This window comes from Accipiter gentilis, chromosome 20 (assembly GCF_929443795.1).
Source record: "Accipiter gentilis chromosome 20, bAccGen1.1, whole genome shotgun sequence".
NCBI classification, from domain to species: Eukaryota; Metazoa; Chordata; class Aves; order Accipitriformes; family Accipitridae; genus Astur; species Astur gentilis.
Genome location: NC_064899.1, coordinates 3721100 through 3746569, shown reverse-complemented (window position 1 = coordinate 3746569; position 25470 = coordinate 3721100). Strand labels below are relative to the sequence as shown.

At 41.2% G+C, this 25470-nt stretch overlaps 1 protein-coding gene across 4 annotated transcripts in view; it reads right to left on the bottom strand.

Annotated features, from left to right (window-relative positions):
* The window catches only part of TRIO (trio Rho guanine nucleotide exchange factor), a 255442-nt gene that overhangs the window by 172666 nt on the left and 57306 nt on the right, over positions 1-25470 (bottom strand). For all 4 annotated transcript variants that reach the window (XM_049823888.1, XM_049823887.1, XM_049823885.1 and 1 more), the window contains exons 2-3: positions 10115-10189; positions 2902-3016 (exon numbers count right to left, since the gene is read on the bottom strand). In XM_049823888.1, coding sequence (XP_049679845.1) covers positions 2902-3016; positions 10115-10189 — 190 coding nt within the window. The remainder of the gene's footprint in view (positions 1-2901; positions 3017-10114; positions 10190-25470) is intronic.

Sequence of the window (25470 nt, the reverse complement as noted above, 5' to 3'; positions counted from 1 at the left end):
ACGTTATCAAGCAAGCGTTACAACTTCAAACACAGCACTCTACTGCATCACACTGCCTGATGAACATGGTCTCCTCAGCTAGCCGTAACACCCTAGGATCTCACTGTTGACTAGCTGACATGTACAGCAGATCTCATGAACCTCTCGGGAAGCTTCCCTCACCCCCCTGCCAAACTCCTCGTGGATGATAGCTTTACACCTGTTGCTGATCTGATAATCTGCCTCTATCTCCTCTTTCATTTTCATTGTTTAATTCACAATGCCTTGTTTCTCCTCCACCTTACACACATGCTGAACACACCATTTAGTGAAACAGCAATATGTAATTAATTTACAACTGCCTCTTCAGAATTTTGTTCCAGTAGAATTTGCTACATGACCTTGTTAACATGGAAAGGGAAAATATTTCAAAACCAATGTGTCATAGCCAATGGACTACCAAAAGACTAAAAAGATGTCCATTGTTTGAGTACATGAGTCACTTTCGGGGATGTGACTAATGGAAATGCAATTCTGGACTTCATGTGGTGAGGTTTTCAGAGCGTCCAGAAAGTAGGGAAGCTTCACTGGCATACTTTATATGATCTCATTGGCCACACTGTAGAAAGATGAGTTATGACCGATACAGGAGAGCAGAAGAGCTTCTGAAAGAAGTGATAATACAGGTTCCTTAGAAGAAGATTTTTTTAAAGTTTAAAAAGTTTAAAGTTAAAAAAAAAAAAAACAACAAAAAACAAAAAAATCCCCCCCCAAAAACCACAAAACCCACCATTTAAAAAAGGAGTTTATCAAGATAAATGCTGGCTGTCCCACCCGCCCATAGGAATGCCAAAAATGGTAATGTAGCAGGAAAATACATTAAAATTTACTAGCTTGGAATGCATGTAGGCTACAACCTACCTTTCCGACCATGGTGAAAATATTTTCTAAGAGCCTCACAGGATTAAAGGACAACAATAACTGCTGTTTTAAAGATACACCCATTATTAAAAGGCTGCATGCTATTATACGAGTGCTGCTCAGCCCACCCCTATCCTACCACACAAACGGAGCACTGTGTGAGGAAGAGTGCTTGCCACTAATTCCCACGAGGCATACATCTACTGGGGTGTACGAAGCGGTCCCTCATCACGTGATACCGTGCAGATGTATTGCCCCATCATGCGGCCCCATTATCTGACAAAAGATGAATCCCTTCTGGCCAAGGATCACAAAGCTGTTCCAGGAGGCTTTAGTCAGCCACAGTCATCTGTTAGGTAAACCTGAACTATACTAATACCTGGTCCAGTCAGCATTGATGACTTAAGTTTAGCAATATTTTTAAATCAGATAAATTGTTGAAGTAGCAAAATAGTGAAACTGAATCACCTTAAGTGTTTAGATCTCTTGCCAAACAACTGACATGTCTCAATCTTCAGCTACGTACAGTAATAGTACTGCAATAACTAACAGACAGACCAAATGTTCAGGGCTATTTGTACCAATCAGGACTTCTTAATTAGCATGTTGCATGATCAGACCCTAAAACACGACTTGTATGAAAATGAGTCTTGCTTTTAATAAAGTTCCCTTTATTCTCAAAGCTTTCCCATGCTTACAGAGATATAAAACCTGCACTAAATTTCTTTTCATTTTAATTCTACTGGTGCTAAACTAACATACATCTTTTGCCAGAGGACCACTGTATTTTGCCAGATTATCTCTAGAAAACTCTCTTGGGCATATTTTAATGCCTTCTTCCCACCCTCCTTTCTCTACCTACCCAAAATCCCCCAGTTAACTTTAAGGAAAAAAAAAAAAAGTACTAACGCTCCTACACTTCAAAGTGAAATAAAGACTAGAATAATTGAATTACCAACAATTGCTCTTAAGGAAGGCCATACACACTGTCAACTAGATGTCTTGAAGTTATTTTTATAAAAGCACTTTTGTCAATCTGAAACTGATACCTCATTACATCAGGTGCAAAGATGACTGCCTATAAATGAACACATTACAGAAATATGGAAGATATTGCATTCAGATATGTTGTCCAAGGGGTTTTTTTCAACTTTAATGACAACTGCTCCTTGAGGTCACAGGCAAACATGTTCAAGCACAGTCAGTGTTGCTCCAGTCTGTACTACATGCTGGCAGATTCTGAGCTGGACCTAAAGTCAGGGTCTTACAGTCATTTTTGTCCCCAATTCAGTTACTACTGGGAAGAGAGTTCTGTATGACCAAACTTTTTTACATATATATAATACATAACTTTTTCTTTAATACATATATAACTTTATATACATATATGGGTGTGTATATATACACACACAAATAGTGGATTTGACTTCTGCTGATTTATTTTCACAGCACATTGTAATTCATAGCTTAAATTGTTGATAATACAATGATATCAGTACTTTCACAGATCTGTTCCGCGGTTATCCAAGACCTATATAAGCAATTTTACATATCTCTCTCCTGGTTATTCCTGTGCTCTATCAGGACACTGTAACTTATCTAATACAAATAACAGGAGTGTTGTGCTGACCTCACTCCACACAAGGCATATTGTGAATGATGACGAGCATGCTTCTAATTATTGATGTACTGAAAGACTTTGAGTTGTGTTTGCAATCTTCAACACAGTGACAGCAATATGCCATGGCAGTGCCATTTCCAAGACACAAACTACTTGCAGCTAAAGCACACCAGTCATTCTGCCAACAGCCTTCCTTCTACAAGGCAGAGTAATTATTCAGGTCTCTTCCAAAAAGCAGTTTGAAAACAGTAACTGACAGAACTTGGTATGAATTTTCTCATTTTCTTAAACCATTCAACCTTCTAGCTTGCGGGTATTCTGCAACATAATCCATTTTTTTGTTTTATAGCTTCAGAGATTATGAAGTGACCATCACTTACCTAGGAATACATGCTAGGTATGAAATTAGTCTTCTAAGGTCTTCTTGCCGTATTCTATCATGATTACTACGAGCTGGAAACGTTAGAATGGGACCTCCACGCTTATCTCTGCCACCTGAAAAATTAAACATGTTAAAAGACCCCACAGCATAACACCATTCTTGTTTGCAAAACTATTCTTCACAATACTTTTGGAAAACCGAAGTCCTACAGTGTTTCATGAATATCAACTTAAAAAAAAAAGAAGTGATTTCAAGTTAAATGCCAACACTGTCATTTGGAGACTGGCTTAATATTGAATTTTGGGAGTATCAATCGGCATATTGTCACAATTCCTACAATGAGGAAGTATCTGCCAAAAAAATTGGAACAAAGAATAACCATAGCATTATACTTACACATTACAGTCACATTCAAGTTTGATTAGCAGTGTGACATCTCCAGCAATGGTACTTTGTTAGGTATTTAACTTTTGAATCAGCAGTTGTACAAATTAAATTTAGAGTTACGCTACTTTGTAGGCAAGTATTTAGAGGATACTCAGAGTTAACTTCATTTATTAGCACAGAGTTTAGGTGTATAGTATTTCACACCCAATGCATATACCAAGTGAGTAGATGGATACTATTTAAGCACTTAATTTATATTTTTACCCTGTTCTGATGTGCAGATTCTGAATTGTCAGTTCATAGTTTTTAGTTTTGTTAGCGATGCAGGAAATTCTGAATCCACTCAACACCTAATGCAAAAAAATCTGAGTTTAAGTGGTTCCACTTAAATGTATTCATCTCATTCATTAAATTGCACAGACCTACTGTAGTTGAACATTAAAATGCAATTTTGTATCCAACCCCTTGCTAGTGACAACAAAATGTTACTATTACTAAATACTAAATTCAAGGCAGTAGGCTGTCTTTATCAACACTTGTATAGTAGCACAGACACGTTCTTACAAGATAGCTTTCACATACATGTTCTCAACCACAGAAGTGTGGACTCTTTTCTCCTGTCCCATGGAAACGGAGAAAAACACCATCCTCTGTCCTGAATGATTTCTCATTGTAAATCAGCTCCTCAGTGTAAATCCATGTTACTAAACAAAGTTTCTTTAAAAAAATCCCTTTAGAAAGGAAGGGCAAAAGCAAACGAATAAAACCAGTCACTCAAAAATTCATCACTATGCTTCTCAACACAGCCTGCGTGTGCTTGCTAGAGACACTGAGCCTAGCTGTCAAGGTCTCCAGGGTTTGTCTGCACTGGACGTGTTCCCCATGAGGCTCCACAGGGAACTCGGAAGAGGCAAAAGCACCTCTGAATTTCTGTCAAGCTGCAACGCCAGAAACCTAAACTTAAATGGAAACTCGTATTCTTATCTTCCGTGACCCCCTTAAATGGGACATGAGATTAAAAACAACTGAGTTGTCTCATTCTAACAGAGAGGGGCAAGTCGGGTCTTGACCATCCTGCCCACTTGCCAAGCAGTCAGCTTTGGGCATTTTCACATAGCGAGTGACAGGATAAAAAAAAGACCGAAGCCCCAAGAGAGAGGAAGGATAAAGGACAAGGCTGAGAGTCCAACAGCCCAGGCCTCCGCTCAGCTCCAGCGATCACTGGGCTCCAAAGCTACCAAACTCACCCCAAAGTCTGCTGAAGCCCTCAACGCTCTCCTCAGTGCACCGCAGGCCAGCAGCTACAGATCTTAAAAACTGACGTTTCAAATCATAAACGCTACTGATTCCAACCCCCCAGAAAAAGTGCTTGATTGCTCAGGGTGGAAATTCTTCTTTAAAAAAGCGGCAGCTAGCAGGGAAGAGCAGATGCTGAATTGTCTTTAACGCTCTCCAAGTGTTTTAAACAAAGGCCTCCCTACACGCGGTCACCTCAGATCAGTCCTCTCGGCCTTTCCCACACAGCAACTCCTATGTCATGCTATTTTCCAACATGACGGAGGAAGGAAACCCATATTCTTTGTCATTTTGGTTGCCGCTTCAGTTGGCTCCCAGCTCCACATACACCACAGAGAAAACCCCTTTTTAAAGAATGGTGCTTAAATTTCTGATAAATCATATCCTGAAATTTTTGTATGATGGAGACAAAAATCTGTCACACAAACTTCCAAGTCTAGATGAGTAATGAAAATACTTGATTTTTGGTGAAAAGAATTTCACTAGCTGGTCTTAAACCAGATAACAAAATTGTAAATATTAAGCAAAAATTTCATAAGACTTGTTTTTTTCATCAGCTATACTGAAAGCTTTCTTAGGCCTGTTCCAAAGAATAAGTCTCATTTCCTTTGTTCCTGATGCTCCTGTGTCATACGTGAACAAAATGTTAAAAGCAACAACGTATGAGGCATCAGGTGGGAATTTCCTGTCTCACAATAGTCTTTATCCAACTCAACCCCCTATTTGTCTTGGTTTAACAAAAGCATATTAAGCTACTACTTTCCTTGGTGATACTTCCATTATTACCCCTTTCCTTTTATATAATCCCCCCCCAGTACAGAGATATTCTGTTTACACCAAGATGTATCACATGAGTAGCTGATCGACTCACATGAGTCACCCACCATGAATCACTACTGTCTAGTGCACATCACTAACAGCAGTCTTGTCAATGGTCTCCAAATGGCACCAAAATCCAACAGGCTGAGCAGTGCATTTTTTGCAGGAAATGCCTTTTTGCCTAGTTTCAAAGTACTTAGGTAAAGCTAAACAGTGGGCTTTTATGGTATATTTGAAAAGCAGGACAAGTTATCAAGAGCCATTTCCTCAAATGAAACCAAGATAATTGCACCTTCTAAGGAAATGCTCTCCTCCTGCAGGTATGTGTAGAGAGATGTAAGAGTATCTGTACTTCAACAGACTTCAGTTTAAACTTAACCAAAAAATTGTGTCCAAGACTCCATTCATACTTCATGTTACATTTCTAGGAGGCTTTCCTATTTCAGGTGGTACGACACCCAACGCTCAAGCAGACTATTTCCCAGGTAGGCGACAATCAGTTCACGGAAGCTTTTTCTCTTCCCCCCGTTCCCCCTGTCCCTTTTGTTGCTGTTGTTTGAGAACCACTTTGTTGGCAATTTTAGAAAAACAACACAGGATTCACAGGGAAGCTGCACCCAGGCATTTGCATTCAGCACAAAGTTATTTTGTTACTTTGACCAAGAGAAGATAAAGTCCAATCTGTCAGACCGGTTTCATGACGGACAAGTATTCCAATACAGAATTTATTCCAGAACCAGTACATACAGATGACAGAATTCAGGCTAGCTCAGTGAGCTTTGGGACTTTGCAGTTATCAACCTACATACAGCAAGATGGACTTCACAAAACTTCACAGAAGTATCTGTTCTTCTGTACTTCCTTGCCTCCTGCCCTAGCAAAAAAATGCCTGCTTCAAGATCTCTTTCAGAATTCAATTCTCAGACTACCAACTCTCCTTCTCATTTTCTCACTCCAGCTGTCATCCAATCATTAACTTTATCTTTCTTTAAAAGTTGAGCGTCACAACTACACTAACACATTTTAAGATTTGCAAGGGAACACACAGATTTTAACAAGTCCTTGCCTTATCTGCACCATAGTCCTCATTTGTACATTGTTTGTTGTACAAAATTCAGTTCTAAATTCACTTTTTTAATTTTTTTTTTTTTAAACTATCCTGGCTGGTGCTACAGATAACAGAGGCAAGAAGAAAGAATTCTCTTCCATCTAAATACATCTCCAGATACGCCAAATTATGAAAAATCCACTCATTTTTTTCATTTACAAAAAACCATCATTAACAGCTCAATAAAGGGGGCTAAACCGGATCATGATGATAGAGGAGAAACCAAAAGTGAATCACATCAGATGTACTGTGATTTGTGGCAGAGGAAAAGCAACTACTGAAATAGTTTTTTCAAAGTGATGCAGTACTCGGACTGTGCAAAGAAAAAGAAATTATGTTGAGTAATCTGTTAAAAATATCCACCTGAAAAGAAATGAAAGGAATAAAGGAATAGCAAAGACTGAAAAAAAGCAATATAGACTTGCAGTCTAACTCAGGCTAACACAGATCAAAGAGGTTTCTGTTGGAGAAGAAAAGGGAAACTCTCATAAAAACAGTTTAATCATAACATAGTACACTTGGAGTAAAAGTGGTACCTCAGTGGGAGGTATCTGTTACCAAGAGCTTTAACTTGATTAGAACACCAAGATTTGTGAGTGGATCGAAACATCATCTTCGGAATGGCTTAGGAGATAGCGATGGTGGAAACAGTCATTGTCCCTTGTCTTCTCCACGTAGCTCCCTGTGAAGAAAGCACCTCCATCCTCTTTGTAGTGCCCTTTAAGTACTGGAACACTGTGACGAAGTACCCCCTGAGCCTTCTCTTCTCCAGGCAGGAAAGACGGAACTCGTTCAGCCTTTCCTCATGAAGCAGGTTCTCCAGCCCTTTGATCATCTTCGTGGCCCTCCTGTGGACTCTCCCCAGGCTGCTCGTGTTTTTCTTTAACTGTGGGGACCAGAACTGGACACCGTACTCCAGGTGCAGCCTGAAAAGCACCGAGTGGAGTGGGATGATTACACCTCTATCTCTGCTAGTAATGGCTCTGCAGAGGCAGCCCAGGAACCAATTTGCCTTCATTGCTACAGCAGTACGGTGCTGAGTTAAGTTCAGCTTTTTGTTCACCAGGACCCCCAGGTCCCTTTCAGCAAGGCTGCTGCTCAGCCACACAGACCCTAGCCTATACTGGGCTCTTTGGTTATTCCGACCCAGGTGGAAGAGTCTGCGCTTGTCTTTGTTAAACTTCACACTGCTCTGGCTAACCCGCTCTTCCAGCCTGTCCAGGTCTCTGCATAAGATGGCTCACCCTTATGTGTCCATCTCACAATCAGCTGGTCTTAAGAAGTGCTTAAGAAAGTCAGCATTGTATAAAGATCAGTGTCTTTAGTATTCTAAGAACACAAAGATGAATATACTGCTGTACGGCCCACACTTACTCATGTAACTTGGAGAAGGAAGGTCTCAGCAAAGAAAAGCAGAGAAAAGACTGGGGAAGTGAACTGAGGACCTCAAATGCACCGTGAATTTTTTTCAGCCTGTGTTATTTGTGTCACTTTCCTGCTCTATAGAAAAGAGCCACTTCTTTGCACTGTTGGTTGTCATACTTTATTTCTACTTGAGAAGGTACTTGACAATCAACAATGAACATGTTGCAACAACTTAATAGGAGTATTAGAGCTTTTAGTAGAGATAACTTAGAGTTATCTTTAGATAGAGTTTTAGCAGAGATATCCCCAACAAATTTGTCCTACTTCTACAGACCTTAACCGGTTATTGTACTTAAAAATATTAAAACCAAATACTTGAGCAAAACTTTTACTTTTGAAGAAAAAAAAAAATGAAGTACATTCAAAGCCTCTGTAAGTCAGTAATCCAACAGCCTTCCTTATCTTTGTGTTCTCCAGGTATAAAGCTTGACAGTTCTAGTTCCACATGGTTAAGCCCTAATAGTGGTGGTAGTTTAGTTAGGGTTTTGTTTGTTTGTTTGTTTTGTTGTGGGTTAGTGTTTGTTTGTGGGTTTTGTTTTGGATTGGGTTTTTTTAATCACTTGCACTACTAACATGTCTCATTTCATTTGAGCTCCACTTGCAATGGAAATGTAAAACTACAGATTTTGGCAGATCAGTTCTGGCCAGTCTTGCTGTCCACAGCTGTTTGCTCCATTCTTCTGTCAGATGTTGCTACCTTCACAAAGGCAAGCTCGCAACCACTTCTTCCTGCAGAGCACCTCATCTGCTCTGGTTCATAATCCATCATCTCCCTTTAAATTTATCTTCAACTTTCATTTGGCCCACTTCACTTTCACTGAATTAATGCCTTTTGAGAATGCCATATGCTTACAAACTAATATTAGACAACACCTATACTCTTTCAGATCCCTTTTAAGGGGTCTAAACTAAGTTCTGGACAACCTGGAAATTCAGAGGTTTTGGAATGGTAACTGACTACATTTTCATTAAGTGCCATAAAGCAAGGTCCAAAAAAAGAGTAATAAGGGACTGAAATATTGTGTTTAATTCCCTTTTTTCTTTCCCTCTCAAAATACAGTTTTAAGCAAGCCTTCAACAGCACTACAATTCGTAAGCAGAGGAATCGAGAGTTCCCACACTACCAGGGAAATTGGCTCTGTGCAGTCTGTTATCATTCATTACAGTTGCCAGGACCTTTTAAAATAAATAAATAAATAAAAATTTTTTTGTTTTGTTTTTTTGTTTTATACCTCGACTCAGAAGAGTGGACAGGATGAAGTACTGTGAACTACACACTGTACTTGCAAGCATCAGCACCCAGGCACAGCAAATCTCTAAAGAGTGCAATTTCAGGGATCATTTTGTACATTTTAATATTTACAGATAAGAGCTTTATTTCTGGAGTTCTTGACAAATTATTTATCAAAAGAAACCTCAAGCCCTTTAAAATATGAGACTGTCCTCTAAATCATTTGACACCAAGATTATGGCAAAGAGAATGATCTTGTTTAATCCCAACAGATTTGGAAGTACTTACTTCAAAAAGTCATACCAAAACGCAGTTCACAAGAATAAGCACCCCAACCATCATTCCATCAAGTAAAGTTACTTACCAAGTTATAGAATATGTTATGATAGTCATTCGTCTAAACCCCACTTTTAAATTCTCTGCCATTCCTCATTAAGTAACCAACCAACTTCAAGGTGTGTGCTGGAGATAGCTAAAATTAGATGCTAACTCATTTCACCATGAAGATATTAAGTGTGCTTCAAAAGATATGCACTGAAATTTCACCTCTGCAACAGAGATATTTATCCAGTGATTCAGATGGGCCAGTAACAAAGCCATCTCTGTAAAACTCTCCAGCAGAAGAACCAGAACTAAGAGAAGGAACATGACTATGGTACAACAGGTTGTTCTAGGTTGTTCTAAACAACGCTGTTGGATATGTGAGGGGGACAGGACACGACTGAGACGACAACAAGCAGTATGTTCCATATTCAACAAAACACACATCTTCTTTATTACCGATCCTTTCACAATGCTCATGTTATGTTTGGGATATCCAGCTGGAATAGGTGCTACCCTAGCTTTTCATGTCTTTTGTAATGATACCTGAAGTATTTAAAATACCATTTTACATGTGACCAACAACACAGTTATGCATTCCACAACAGAAGAAAATAACTGTACCTGAAAGGTACGCAACTTTTTCCTTTAAAATTGGCAGTACTTCCATAGCCTTCATTTCATCATTTTTGCGAAACCCTGAAAAAATGAGAAGACAAGATAATCAGTCAGCAATTCAGACAAGCTCAGCTTCCACATTTAACGAATGCACTGTAAAACATTTACCTTTGGAGTACAATCTGAATGTTATGATTACAGGAGTTAAGATAACCTCATGGTAAAAGGTTGCAAAAAAAATGAACTAAACTTTTAAAATGTATTAGTGGACAAATCATTAACACAAACAGCACAGTCTGTCAGCAAGCCTCAGTAGAAAACAGGATACTGGAATTAGCCTTTTTCATCACTAAATAAAAACTATCAATTGCATCTTGTTGCTTTTAGGCATTCCAACTCCCACTTTAGCTTCTGGTTCCAGCATAGAGGAGTAGCATCAAGCTAGTAAGACTAGGTTACCTTTAGAAAAATAACTATTAAAAAAAAACCAAAAAACCAAACAAACCAAAAAAAAAAAAAAAAAAAACAGAAAAAAAACCCCAAAACTCCCAAACCCACAAAAAACACCACACAAAAAGACCAACCAAAAACCCCTAATGCTATTTACATGCAACTTTCCTTACGTCACTTCTGTAAGGAGAATTGGGAGATAAAGCTTTCGACTGTGTCTTTTCTGCTGCCTGACAGGAGCAGCGTTTTGTAACGGAGAGCACGTTTTGTCATGTTAACTCTAGACACCCATGGAGTTTGAAATGGTCCCCAAGGTGAGTGATTACAGTCAGTGTTGCAAAACAGCACATCACCGGCTTCCCCCTCCTCTCTATTATATTTCTGTGGCCAGATTCTAAACTTCTCCCTTCTTTAATAAGGGAGATTTAGCAAGCATTTTATTTATGACTTTATATTCCATACTGACCCGGACAATACAGAATTGGTCCCTTTTGGGTCAATCTTGTTCATCTTACAAAATTGGGTGGGTTTGTACCCACACTTCAACTAACTGTCTGTATGATCCTTCCCAGTCTCTTTGTATTCATGTGCTTTTTTAAAAATCACATTTCTGAAGAAAGTACCTCTTCTGGGGTAAGTGGGAAGCACTTAATTCTCTATCACTGTTGAAGCCCAGAAGTGCTGTTAAGTAAAACAGACCAAATAGCCTGCTAAAACACAGTACTTGTGTTCCTTTAAAAGTACGGTTTGAGTTATTCAGAAGGTAAAATAAACTTCTTAATTATTTATAGTTTCAGGGAAATCTTACAAGAGCAAGCTCTGGTGTACATGTGGCAGTCTCTTCTAAAATATATTGTTCTTCCTCTGTGCAAAAGGGCCACAATCCCTCTAGAAATGGCAGCAGAAGCTGTCACTGATGCCCAGCAGGGAGGCCATCATTTCTCTTCCTCCTCAAAAATATCCAAATGTTTCATATCCTTTGGTCTCAGGCTCCGAGCTTTAATGAAAGAGCTGTGCGCTTCAGAGCTTAAACCTGAAGGTATCATACTGGTGTCATCAAGTAACACAAGATTTGTAAACGAGGGCATCATGTACGTAAATTACATCACAGGTTTTCTATTCCAGCTAGCAATAGTGAGACTTCTGTGCCACTACATACCTAGTTATGGGCACTACCCTTCAAAAGAGACCTAGGACACACCAAACAGAACATCCAAGGGACAAAGGTGTCATGACCTATGAGGAAGGACTAAACTGAATGGCACTGTTCAGTCTGAAGAACTGAAGGGAGACATGGTAGCCGTCCTCCAAAGAAAGCCTAGTGGTGGCACAAGTAATCTGGCTAGAATTACAGTGAGAGGTTTACTGTAGATGGTAGGAAGTTTTGTAAAGGAAAGAACTGTGAAGCAGCACATGGGATTGCCTGTGGAAGACTATGGACTATCCATGACTGGGGATTTTAAAAAAAATGCATTCAGACAAATGTCTGTCTGTCAAATGGGTCCCTCTAGTTCACTGTAACCAAAGTGTTCAGCCAGAGCATTGTCTCAGCACCCGCAGATTACAAACAAGAGAAAACTAAACAAAATCTTCTTCCAGACGTTGGCCAGTTCCCTGTTTTTCCATGAATACCATAAACCAAAAACAAACCTCAAATTCGATACACTTTCTCAGAAAGGCTAGACCAGGAAAACTGGTTCCTTGGGTAACCATGCTGCATGGGGCATTTCTACACAATGGAGATTATTTTGGAATTACACAGCAACTCCAGACCGACAAAGCAGCGGAGGGACACAGCTATTTCTTTCACATTTGCGCTTAGACTGCACGGAGTCTAAGGCAGCTCCGAAGGAACATCTTGCATTATTCCTTCCTCCAGAGTACTGGCTAAACTGCCTACAATTTTGTTCATACTAGGTTTCAACTTAGTATGGACTAAAGCTTTAAACAAGACTAAGAAAAATCTTGGGCTTAAATGACTCATGTAAAAGGACAGCAAATACCTTTTTCCACCTTGAAATATTTGGGCTTCAGCTGACTGCTAAGGCATACGGGCACATTTCCAGAGTTAAATTTTTTTGACGTGCTTTGAGCTACCCATCATAAGCTTAATGCCAATTTAGCATGCTCAGCTTTCATATCAACCATGGCGATTCCTTTTCTTTACAGTAAATTTAGAGGTAGAAAACACTTTCTCCTCACCTAAAAAGCATGCAACAACTAGTGCTGTACTTTGCTGTCTATCTTAGCTCAAAATTACCCAAGACACTGATGTTACCGCAACTTGCTTGCTCGGATTTCTAAGCCCTTAAACTACATCACCTAGCTGTGCATTTTACTTTGCCTGTGGCACGTAAAAGCCGAGAAACATTTAGCTAACGTTTCTTTGACTATTAAGGGGCTGCTCAAGGTAAACACCCTAGCAAATACGTTAGTGCTTGGCTCACGTTCTGGATCTGCATATCCTAAGGCTGACTGCCTTGGATTATCGTATTCCTGCTGCTCTAAACAGCCTATTTTTATTCCAGTTCTGCAGTGTTAAAGCTTAAATGAAAAGACTGTGGGGATTACAACTGACGAAAGAATGCTGGGGAGCAAAGAGGGTGAATACGGCAAGAAAGCAGCATATTTTTATCTCCGACAGAGCAATAATAAAACAAAAAATACAGCAATATAAGCAGGTCTTAAAGGCTCGGGGTGGGTCCCCCCCCCCCTTTTTAAAGCCTCTACACCAGAGAGCATTTGCGATTACGAGGATTTAAAAAAAAAAAAAAAAACACCAAAAAAACCCACTCAGAAGGCATTTACCGCACTGAAACGAAATGCCATAAATACCCGCACCGCGCTCCCGGCACAGCTCGGCAACCTCCGCGCCAGCCGGCCGCGTCACGTGCTCCTGCGGATGATGTCATCCCTCCCCGGCCAGCCGGCTGCAGCTCCCGCCGCCGCGCTGCGGCTGCAGCGCCCGCAGCCCCCTCACACACGCGCGCCCCCCCGCCGCCGCCGCCGCCGCCACATCACCCCCCCGCAGCCCCCTCACACCCCCGCCGCCCCCTCACACACACCCCGCCGCCACATCACCCCTCCGCAGCCCCCTCACACCCCCACAGCCCCCTCACACACGCCCCGCCGCCACATCACCCTCCCGCAGCCCCCTCACACACACCCCGCCGCCACATCACCTCCTCACACGCCCGCAGCCCCCTCATCACCCCCCCATAGCCCCTTCATCACCCTCCTACGCAGTCCCCTCACACACACCCCGCCGCCGTATCACCCCCTCACACTCCCCCAGTCACATCACCCCTCTACAGCCCCCTCACACCCCTGCAGCCCCCTCATCACCCCCCCACAGCCCCCTCATCCCCCTCACCCTCCCCGCCGCCATATCACCCCCTCCACAGCCACATCACCCCCTCACACTCCCCCAGTCGCCACATCACCCCCGCAGCCCCCTCACAGACCCCCGCCGCACTATCACCCCCCCACAGCCCCCTCACAGCCCCATCACCCCTCTACAGTCCCCTCACGCCCCCCCCGCCTCCATATCACCCCCTCCATAGCCCCCTCACGACCCCCCCCCACACACACACACAGCCGCCCCCGCCGCGGGCGGCTCGGCGGCGGAGCAGGACCCCGTCCCGCAGCACCGCCGAGCCGGGCGAGCACGGCAGGCGGCCGGGCTCTGGTGGCCGCGGCAGACGCTTCTCTTGGGAAAGCGCCGCGTTCCAGGCGTGTAGGGCAACGCGTCGGTGGTGTTCCTCTCACTACCCGGTTCGCCTAACGAGGAGGTTTTATTGTAAAAATGGGGGGGTTTAAGAACAAATCCGACGCTGGTATCTCTTAAGGATAAGTTTAGCCTTAAACGGGAAAACCACCCTTGGTATTTTCAATAACCATGCAAGGAATACTCATTTTACAGTTTCAGATTTTTAATAGGTACTATATGCCCTTCTGCTGTCTCGTACAGCATGCAGACGCTTTTCCCTAACTACCCGTCAAGGGGGAAGAAGCTCAAATTATGCTAATTAATATTCAACTTTAGTAGATTAAGTAACACACAACTAAGTAGTCCATTTCAATTGAAGAGATTCTCCCCCCCCCCCCCCCCGCAAAGCTTTCGGAATTACACAATCCCCTGAGTTACAGCAATACAGCCTTCTAATAAAACAGAGTGTTATCAGAGAGCAGTTATTGAAATGTTGTATCACACAACTACAAATCTTTAAAACGTACAAACAAGAAAGAAGCAAATGAAAGTCACGTAAACTTTTCATACAGATGTGTACACTGTAAAATTAAGAAGCCTCTCCCACAAACACACCACCTCCTCCTTGTCCCTGCCACTTCAGAGCCAGAAGACACCATCAGCCAGGCAAATTTAACAAACTGCATTGTCTGCACCAATGCTTTTTCTCATGCTGTATGAAGCGAAGATATTTTGCTGCAATATAGTCATTTATCCATGTTGAAAGACCCATGAAAAGACAGCATTCCTGGGTAGAGGTATGACCCCTGGGAGGTTTCTGAGAGCCCTTTACCCAAACGGCCAGGACAGCCCCCTCTCCCTTTGGGCTGCAAGGGTTCCCAAATCCCATGGCAAAGACCTGCCTGCAAAGCTGCACATCCACCTGCCCTGGAGAGCAGAGAGTGAAGCCTTTTGCCTGGAAATCACAGAGTTCCCATAGCTCTGCTGTTCCCCTGGGGTCTCAACTCGCTGAAAGTTCCCACCGGCACTGAAATACAGCGACCAAGTCACCATTAGAGCAGTAACAGAAACTGGGTACCCTGCGTGTGGTAGTCCATGCATCCAAGACAAACGCTGAGGCGTCCTTCAGACACGGAAAACGAGGTAACTGCTAATCATCTTGCACTGCAATGATCAGTAGCTGGTCAGCCACACAATTAAAGGGAGCAGATAAAATTCCCTTAAACACATCTTTTAAGCTAACAATTTGATTACAGAACTGCGATACAAAACAATGTTGGAAACAGCTTCCCTAAAGATGCATTGCTGCCCCAGGAACGTAGAAATCTTTGTTACTTTGAAGGTTATCCTCACTGGTGTGCATTGTTCAGTTACGGCAACAAACATAAGTTACAGAAACAGAAATTAAGACAGCAAAAAGACTCTGAAATTGAGGCTAAGAGCAGCATCTCTGCTAAGAGGTTGACGAAGCACCCATCCATTGCTGTCACACACAACTGACTTGAAACTTGTCTGAAACATGGCTAGAAAAAACACAAGAAAGGGAATGCTCTCATCCTGAAAACTCACACCTTTAAGACTGCAACTGCTCTTCACCTTGCAACATAAAACCAAGACCTTTTCCCAGGCACAAACAAAAAAAGCCAGACTCAACCCAGAATACGTCAATGCTTTAGGCTCTCTTCAGCCTTCAGAATGACTCTGTGTCGTGTCATCGACAGTAGCCAAGTGCCTTTTCTGCCAGGCTGCTCTTCCAGCACCGACCTTCTAATCCCCACCTCTTCTTTGACAGAAATCCCACCCCGAACCACAGAAACTTCTTTCAGCAAGTTATTTTCCAAAGGAGTACTCAAAGGACCTGCTCCGATAGGCTTCTGCTCAAAAATCCATACACCAAGTTCTATAGGAAGGAAAAAAAAAACCATAGAAACTGTGATAGGGGCACTGAGAACTGCTACGTTCATACCACAGTTTAGGTAATCAGGGAGTTAGGCAATAATCGGATTGATTTAGGTTAGTCCTAAGTGGAAGGAAATATCTGCTAGAAGATGAGAGGTAAAACAACCTTCAAGCACAGGGAAGAGGCCGTCTCCTGGCCAAGCAGCAAGTTCCTGCATCTAGGTAAGGCAGCAGAACTGTAAACTGCTCTGCACAACTCCTTGCATCCACTGGTCCCTTGGTATTGATTAAGCTTCACCTTGGAACAGAAAAATGTCAAAACTGTAGCTAGTCACCCTTTTAGCAAAAAGAACTCAAGATGTTGTTGTCTTTAGCATTTCCTCAGTTTCACAGCACGGATGATAGCAACTACATCACTCTGAAATCTGAGCTATTCCTCTCTTTAATTGTAAAGCCATCCAAGCTACATTTCAGCAGAAATTGCCTTCTAGTTCATTAAGTAAGAAGGCAAAAAACAAAACAAAAGAAGGAATAAGGAAGCTCAAATGTAATAAAATTAGTGCATTATTAGACCAATCAAAGCTTTATTATTTGCCCTTTTTACTCCCCCATATCACAAGATGATGACATTGATTTTAACTCCTGGAAATCTGTAGGTTTATTCAACCTTGCTTATCAGTTAACAACTGTATATGATAAACCTTAGTTGCAAGTTAATTTATATACTACTTCCCATGCTTTTCAAATGTCCAGAAAGACAGCACAAAGCAGGTTCCTATTCTCCCATTTTGCCATTGAGAGGTTTTTAAATTATGACAATGGGCAAATTTGTAAAGATGGTATTATTATTCCATGAAAAATGATTTTAAACAAGATATGAGGAGATTCACAAGCAGCCATTGTGAAGCCTTTTACATCCTTACTCTGAAGTTACTACATAGAAACCAGTACAGACTAAGTCAGTAGAACCATTTGATTCTTTCCTTCAATCACATTTCGAAAAAAATGATTCCTGAACTCCACAGGTTCTTGGGTTTACAAATTAAATCAGATTACTGAGGTAAAGGTGAGAAAGAAAACTGAACTTCCATAAAGCAAAAAATGGCAAAGCCAGCACTAATTGAGACTAAAACCCAAAGGGTTGGCAAAGGGAAACAAAAGGTAACTACATTTAATGCATATATGGGATTACTGATAGCTTTTCTTGATTTTAACTCAAGTATTTTAAGTGCCAATTTCAATTTTATGGTAGGCTTAACTATAAATTCATACTTTTGTACGCAAGTAAAGGATTCATAGAGCAATCAGAGCCGTCAATTCACCAACTGCACTGTTATCGCTTCCCGTTATAGACATTGCCTATATTCATTGCTGCTCAGCAATCTCACACCATCTTTCACATTGCAACAAAGCAAGAGAATTCAGGGAAATCATGGCAAAGACTGCAATTCTTTTCTCTTCTCCGAAGTTCGAAGCTTCGTGAGCTTGCAGATGACCAGTTTCAAAAGGTATATAATGGCAGTTCATCTCAGGAACACTAACTTTTAAGCATGCCTGTCATGGCATTTTTAAGACCATTCATATTTCTTTTTAGGAGCAAATGAGGAACTATCAGCAGTTTTTTTAAATGACGTACAGATCACTGGGCAACATTAGTAGCCTTTGCGTTCATCATTTATTCATTCACTTTTTCTCCATCCAGATTCTAAAGCCTCCAGGTGACTCCAACAAGGACACAGCTTAGAGGCATATAACCAGAGGGGCATGATGTCAGTGTTGTTCCAGCAGCCATAGCCATGAGCTTAAGCAAAGTATTTGTTGGAGCTAATAGCTACTCATTTAACATTAAGAACCCAGTCCTGAATTTAAAGCAGTTCCAAGAGTATGACGTGAGTACGCTTCTGACTCCCTCCAGCTCTGATCAGGCTCAAGATCCACTCATCAGAAAACATTACACCTTCAAACCCTCACTTTCATCAGAACAGCTGACAGAAACGTCCCTCCTGTTCCTGTCTTGTTTTTTTTGCTTCCTATGCACTCCATACGCACTGCAGGGAATTGCGCCACATCAGTACCTAGCTAGTATGCAGTGCTACCACATGGCAGCTGGGACCTCACAGAAGCACACAGTTTAGAAATTGCCTTGAAGTAAGAAAATGACACTCATTAGAAGGTTACTAGCTCTTTAAGCCACTTTCAGTTTTTGGCACTTTTGCTAAGTGTAAGAGGTTCTCTCTTACCATTATTTAACAGCTCTGTGGTTTGTCCTGACACCAGAATGCACCTCTCCTGCCCGTAAATTACAGGGGGAGCACAACGTCATACAGAAGGATGCGGGACAAGAAAAGGTTACTAGTGTAGTACACAGCAAATACTCAAGTAAGATCAAATTCACTGACTGAGAGACTGTCCTTTTCTTGGAAGCTTACATACTCATCTGTTCCTCAGCTAAGAACGAGCAATTACCAGGAAACTAGCTACCTCACGTATGTACTGCAAAACTTGCTGAAGAGCTGCCTTAAGAAAACAAGCTGAAGAAAACTCCAAATCCTAAATCACTCCATTAAAAATCTGCAATTTCCTTTTAATTGGGCAACTGAAACCTTAGAGTTATCTGTATTTTGTAGTGACGTCCTTTCCAACCTGAATTACCCTTTGATCCTATGAAACGTGCGAGCCAGAAGTACAAACATCCATTTTTCAATTGAAATTTAAAATGAGATGATCAAAATCTGACCGGTTTCCCCCTTTGAAGTGAGAGAAAACGTGTTCTTAAATTTATCTATCCGTTCAGGATGCTCAATTTGTTCCTGCTGTCCTACCAGCATTGTTGTTGGGAGTTCATTTGTTTTGGTGGGAACTGCTCATCCATCTCTAAGCGTTGCAGTACTCCAATTCACTGCCCTGCTGAGGTGGCAAACCTTTTTGTAGTGGTGTTCAAATACAGCAGTAGCACACTGCTCTCACTGCAGTCAGATGCTTTCCCTGTTGGCTGTTGCTACCGACACTCATGGCTTAAGGAGTCTACACTGTTAGGGCTACCAGGAGGGTACCCAGCCTCTGTAAAAGACTGGTTTAACACGCAGTTATTTTAACAATAACGTCTGTAAGAAATTTTACTTATTTTTCTGTTCAAAACACAGCTCAAGTGAAAGGCAGTAGCTTCTAAATTCTGCGCAGCAACAGCTGGAACATAACATTTTAGATCATGTCCTTTGGCTCTTGTTCCAAACCACCATCTGGAGAAATCTCTTTCCACACTGAAATTGATGAAGACTACAGCAAGGGCAGTAAAAATAAGCAAGTTAAAACAGATTGAAAATTGTCCCACATTGTTTTATCCTGAGCAACAATAGGAAGAACTATTTCCATCAGCCCTGAAATCAATCAAAAACACCAAAAAACAGACTGCGTATTCTTCAGAAGAAATGCCTTTTTATAGCACAAAGTATTGCTTTTGGGCTTCCTATCAGTCCTAGACTCCAAGATTAGGCATTTACTAGGTTTATTTTTTTAAAATATTTTTCCTTTTCTCCACCCCTCTCCCCCCTTTTTTTAAAAAAATATGCACACATTTTCACAGCACTTTCTTCACCTTACGGAGATTCATATGCAAAAAAATTAGACTAGGTCACATTCATACTTGAAGACATTAGTACTTAAAGAACCATTTTTTGCTGAATACTCCTCCTGTTGCCCCTCCCTTTCTTTTTTTGCACAACAGTTTATATTCCTTCTGTGGCAAAACTAGCAGTTTGCAAGAAGATGTGTGTCAAATAACTTGATTTGTGCACAGCGCTCATTCCTTCAAATTCCCGTTTTATTAGTTTGCAGCTGTAAGGAGCTGGAGCTCTAAGAGCACAGAGACACAGGAAATGTAGGATGAATCCGAGCTTCTCCACTACGTTACAGTGCACATACAAAAGATCAACGTGAGGAGGAAGGGGGAGACACTTTTCTTCATCCTGCATCGTAAAAACAGTCAAGTTCACGTTGATTCAAGCAACAGAAAAAGAATCATCTGCAGCTTGTTTTATGCAGCCCTTAGCTTCAGATGTGTGACTGTTAGAGGCATTTACAGGAGGACATATGAAGTTTTAACATCAGAGCTTCTCCGCACCCTCCTTTTTCATCTTTTTACTGAGCCGATTTTATTTAAAACACTGATTAACATATGCTACCGGTTAGAATGAACTAATTCTTTTAAAAAAAAAAAAAAAAAAAAGGCAATCAGGAGTCCACAGGGGAATTAAAAGCTTGGGTATTGCACTTTTAATATGCGAGCGGTTGCTAACAGCAACCTGCCTCCCTCCCTGCCTTTAAAAGGTAGAGCAAGATTAGCGTGAAACGCCAGAAGAGAAGTCCACTACCGGCCCTGCTCGCTCAAGGTTCGCGTTAGAAATCGCAGCGTGAATTACTCGCAGCAGGTGCGGGCACATTCTTAATGGGCACGCCGCGATAACCCCGAAGCCAGGTCGAAGACAATGGAAGGCGAAGGGAGGGAAGGAGCAATGGCTCCGCAGGGACCAGAAGGAGCCAGGCGTGGGTCTGGCCGCGGCAAAGCAGCGCGGCACCGCTCGCCCCGCACACCGGCCGCAGCCAGCGCAGCGGCACGCATTACCTCATCGGCTTTGTGCGGGGCTGAGCCGTCATTCCGCCCGGGAGGAGCGCTGCCGCACGCTGCGTCCCGCCAGCCATCCCCCACCCCACTCCCAAAAAAAACCCCCAAACCCTGACAGAGGCAGAAATAGGAGCCATCTGAAGTCACGCAAACCCTCCCCTCCCCACCCCGGCAAAAATCCTCCCCATCGGATCCCTCTGGCAAATGGCATCAGAAATAAAAAAAGACCCTTACCACGTTTTGCTTCGCAAACGGACTGCACTGAAGCATCGACAAGAAAGGGTTTTGCAGATTGTCGTGACTGAGAAAGGGAGGGTTCATTCTTCATTTAACGAATTTGTTCTAGCAGATTATTTCCTTCAGATGACAAAGGCGAGCAGCCTGAATCTCATTAGAGCTACATTTAACACCACTACCGAAGAACACAAATTTAACCTAAATCAAGGCTGGGTGTTCTCCACAAGCTCCACTTACTCAGCTCCTTCTATGTTACTGTAATGAGAACAAGATTAACATCTTGCCTTCACTTTCATCCATTTCTGTAAATGGATATACATTACTACAAATGCAGCATGTGCGCTTTCACGACTCTGGTCGGAAGCATACTCTCAAACTCGGCGCTCAAAACCAGGGAAGAATTTCTCACCAGCTCACCTATCCTCAAGTCATGAGTAAATTAGCTTCAAACTCATCTTTATTAAGGATATGTAAGTAGCGTATGCAATACTGAGACAGACAAGACAAAGCAAGCAGCTCCTAATGCTATTTAGGACAGAAGCCTATAGATGTAATGTTCCAAAGGCACTCAGGTACCCAACTGTTTGTTTCTATAGCTTTAATAGTCACGTGCGTATTCAAACAATTGATACCTACTAAAATAGTGTCAAATTTCTTTGGGAACAACAGTTACTTGAAAGTAGAGGCACTGCATTATACTCACAAGTGTGGTAATCAAGTTCTCCTTCCATTTTTTAAAAATCACATAAGAAACTTTGCTCTTTTTACAGACCAAACTAGACAAAACCTACTCAACTTGACTGCAGCTTACCACTTCCTACTACTTGCCAGCACAACAAATCCAGTCTAACAAATACTTGTGAGCTCCCACTATTCCATGCTCAAAAGTTTTAACATCAAATCTATGGACCCCAATATGGTTGCACCCATTAAAACATGTAAGTGCAGACAGTTACTTTTCTGTTAGCACAGGAAGTATTCACCCATCAACTTTATTCTTCAGCCTTCCAGAGCACAGACAATATGAAGGTGTTATATGCCCAGACTATCCACCCATCCACCTCTATAACACTACCTGCAAAATACCACCACTAGCAAATGTTTTCCATATTATTTTATTTCAATAGAGGGCATTCGTCACATGGGCATGTTCTAGCACCTCTGATCCATGCCTTTAAAGAACATGCTCAGACTTACCAAGTGTTATGTAGTATGGTATAGATACCATGTGATACCATCTGCAAATCAGGATAACGACAATGATTCAAGCACTGTAAGTTACAATATTTTAATTAAGTTCACAAAACCGACCTAATTTAAGCTCAATTACAACGGGTTGGTTGGTCTCCTACAACACTGACTCACTCTACACAAAATTCTAAATGCATATGATTTCCTGGAAAAGCTCTTTGAGACAACAATAGGAGCTAACATTTTAATTGCATTAAAAAGCAGCAATGTACTTTGGCATGTAGATGAATGCATTACTTCAGAAGTCTACAATGTATTTTAAAAGCACTAGGTAAGATTTTAAAAATGCCTCTGCCTTCATGTCTTCGGCTCCTGACATGATTAAGGATACACAAAGTTGTCTCTGAAGATTTTAAACTCTAAAACCAATTAGCAGTCCATAGGTGTACTTCTAAATGACCTAGCAAGCTTAATTAGAAATATTAACTTCTGTAGAGTGGAACAGTAACAAATGTGAAATTAGATTTCTCTTTAGCTGTTTTCATCTTTAGTTTATTATTGCGCCGGCCCCCCCTTACACCATCTCATCAGGTTAAAACACAAGATTATGGCAGTAGTACAGCACAACAGTTGATACATTATTTAGTTTGGCAAATATTTTTATTTTTACATGTTATTAAATGAGAAGCATTCTCTACTAAAGTGCTTTTGGTATAGAGCCACTTTTGTTGTAGATAAATTATGCAGCAGCATTCTTACTTGCTTTTGAGGTCCAGTAACCTGACATCCCATTCAAATTGCCAAACTCCCATATCTACTGTTATTTAAAAGAAAAGCAAAAAAAACCCTGAGAAATTAAGTCATGTCAGAGGTTTACTGAGTCTTTTTAGCCTGGCAGCTATTGAAGTTTGAACACAAAGTAGTATCACATCCTTTTACAGCACAAGTCATTTGGATATTTAAAAGTGTATAGACAGATAATAGATGTATTCTGCACTCAGCACAGGTGAAAGTGTGTCAAGTCCAACATTCTGTTGCAGAGCACCCAGGTAGAAGACTGCAAGACCTGGACTGCAACTTCTCCATAAGACTTCCCCAAAAGTTTTGATAGCTGATACATCACAACAGCTTCCCTTCATGCTTCCCTAACTAAGCATGAGTGTGTATGACCAGCATTGCCTAGTACATTTGATACACAAGAACATTCTTACCAAGTCCTTCATGCACACAGTTTTCCTGTTACCAACAAAGCTGAAGTTTATTCAGATGTATGAGGAAATACCTTGAATGAGTCCAAAATGTTTCTCAGGCAGGGCTGGTATCAGAAGCTTAGGTTGCCTACCAAAGCAGCCTGTCGCTAGCAGATGCGAGATAATCCCATCCTTACACAAGGCCTGCTTTTGACCTCTTTGGGTAATTGATTGCCATTAAAATCACTTTTCAAATGACTATTCTTACATCCAGATATTTTGAACTGTCATTCTTCAAGCTCTTGGCTCAATGACTTTCTATGGATGTAAGCTCCCTGACCTTACTGGAATTTTTTTGATCTTTCCAATTTAGAGCATACTATTCCACATTAAAGATACTGGTATTTAAAATTTTGACTCCTCATAAAGACTTCTAATTAAATATGACAGTCACCTTTATTGTGATTTCCTTTTTTTGGTTGTTGAACTAAGGTTTGAAATAGCTGATGGTTCTGAGCAATAGCCCTTTATCTCCACTGAATATTTGCTTTGCAATATCCAAAAGAACCGAAATCACTCTTAATTACAATTATAGCAAGAAAGAACTGCTACAGAGCCTCCAGATAGGAAGTAAAACTTTCCAGTCTGCTTCCATCTTACCAGCTCAGCCTGTGTTGTTACTTGTTAGCCTATCAGTACCTACCAGCTGATTACAACTGAATTAAAGGCTTAATTATACCAGGCATTGTAACTCCTTCTATCAAACATATTAATGAAATATGATACAGTTAGGGTAGGCAGGAAGTAACTACTGGCAGTCTGTGCACTAACCATGAAGACCTAGAGGAAAGTTACTTGTAGTTACTTATAGTTTTCCAAAAAAGGAGATACTCCACTGTTAAGCCTTAAGCCTTAACCCAAGTGCTAACTCAGAAGTCCACTATGAAACTAAGATATTTTAATTTTCTGGTACAGACATCTGTGCAAACAGTTATTGACAGCTCATTAAATGATTGCGGGGGGTATGCTTGTGTGCGTACATGCACTGGCACACAGCACAAGCCAAGGAATGGGTTCTGTCAAGTTCCATGCAATTGCACCATCAAGGGCATAATTCAGTGAATATTCCCTTTTGGTAGCAGTGCCAGCTTAAGCCAGAGTTTTATGTTAATTACCAAAAGCAGGCTGAGGATTCTTAGTTTGATTAACCACCACAACGTCAGTAGTCTGAACAGAGGCTCCCATCCATTAAATCCTGCTTATCAAGTACAGCTGTCCATTGACAAACTGGTTAAAAATAAAGAAGTTGAACAAATAGAGATCTCCCCGCTGAAATGGACATGTCATCTGGGAGAAAAACATTTTAGGGAAGTTTCAATTTTAGGGAGAAGAGAGAATGTTATGCAGGAAAATTTCAACATAAATAGAATTCTACACGACCTCAAAAAAGAAAGGCTATTAAGACTACCGTGGAAGAGACTATCTATGAGGAAGAGACTTCACAAACACAACCCAACACACAAGACAGGCAAGTATGTAGACTTCTAATACCAATTTAAAGCAGGACAAACAGTTGAGGTGAATACAAGGTGAAAGAAAACAACCCTTCATTCAAGGCAAGGGCTTACAGACTTACACATGTAAGTCAAATATCTGTAACCGATTTTGCACATTTTGGCTATTGATAAAAAAATGTAAGTTGAAATACTCATCTTTGCCTTCCTTAAGAGATGACTGACTGACAGTTATTGGTCAATATCGAGGCACTCCATCCACATGGGTATGTGCATCTCCAACAGGAAGACACAGGGACATCAACAAGCATCCTTCTTCCTAACACACTGCTCCATCAACAGCAAAAGAGTATAAACTTTAAAACATTGAATAAGCTGGTTGGAGAGCTATTTTGCTCTCCAGTGATACAAACAATACAAAACACTTTTCTAGTAACAGCCATGAAAATCTCTCAGATACACAATGAATCTGTAAGAAACACAACTGAATATAGAAATAGAAAAAACAACTTTCTAAGGCTGACAAAGTAACCTATGATTGAAGAAGTTAT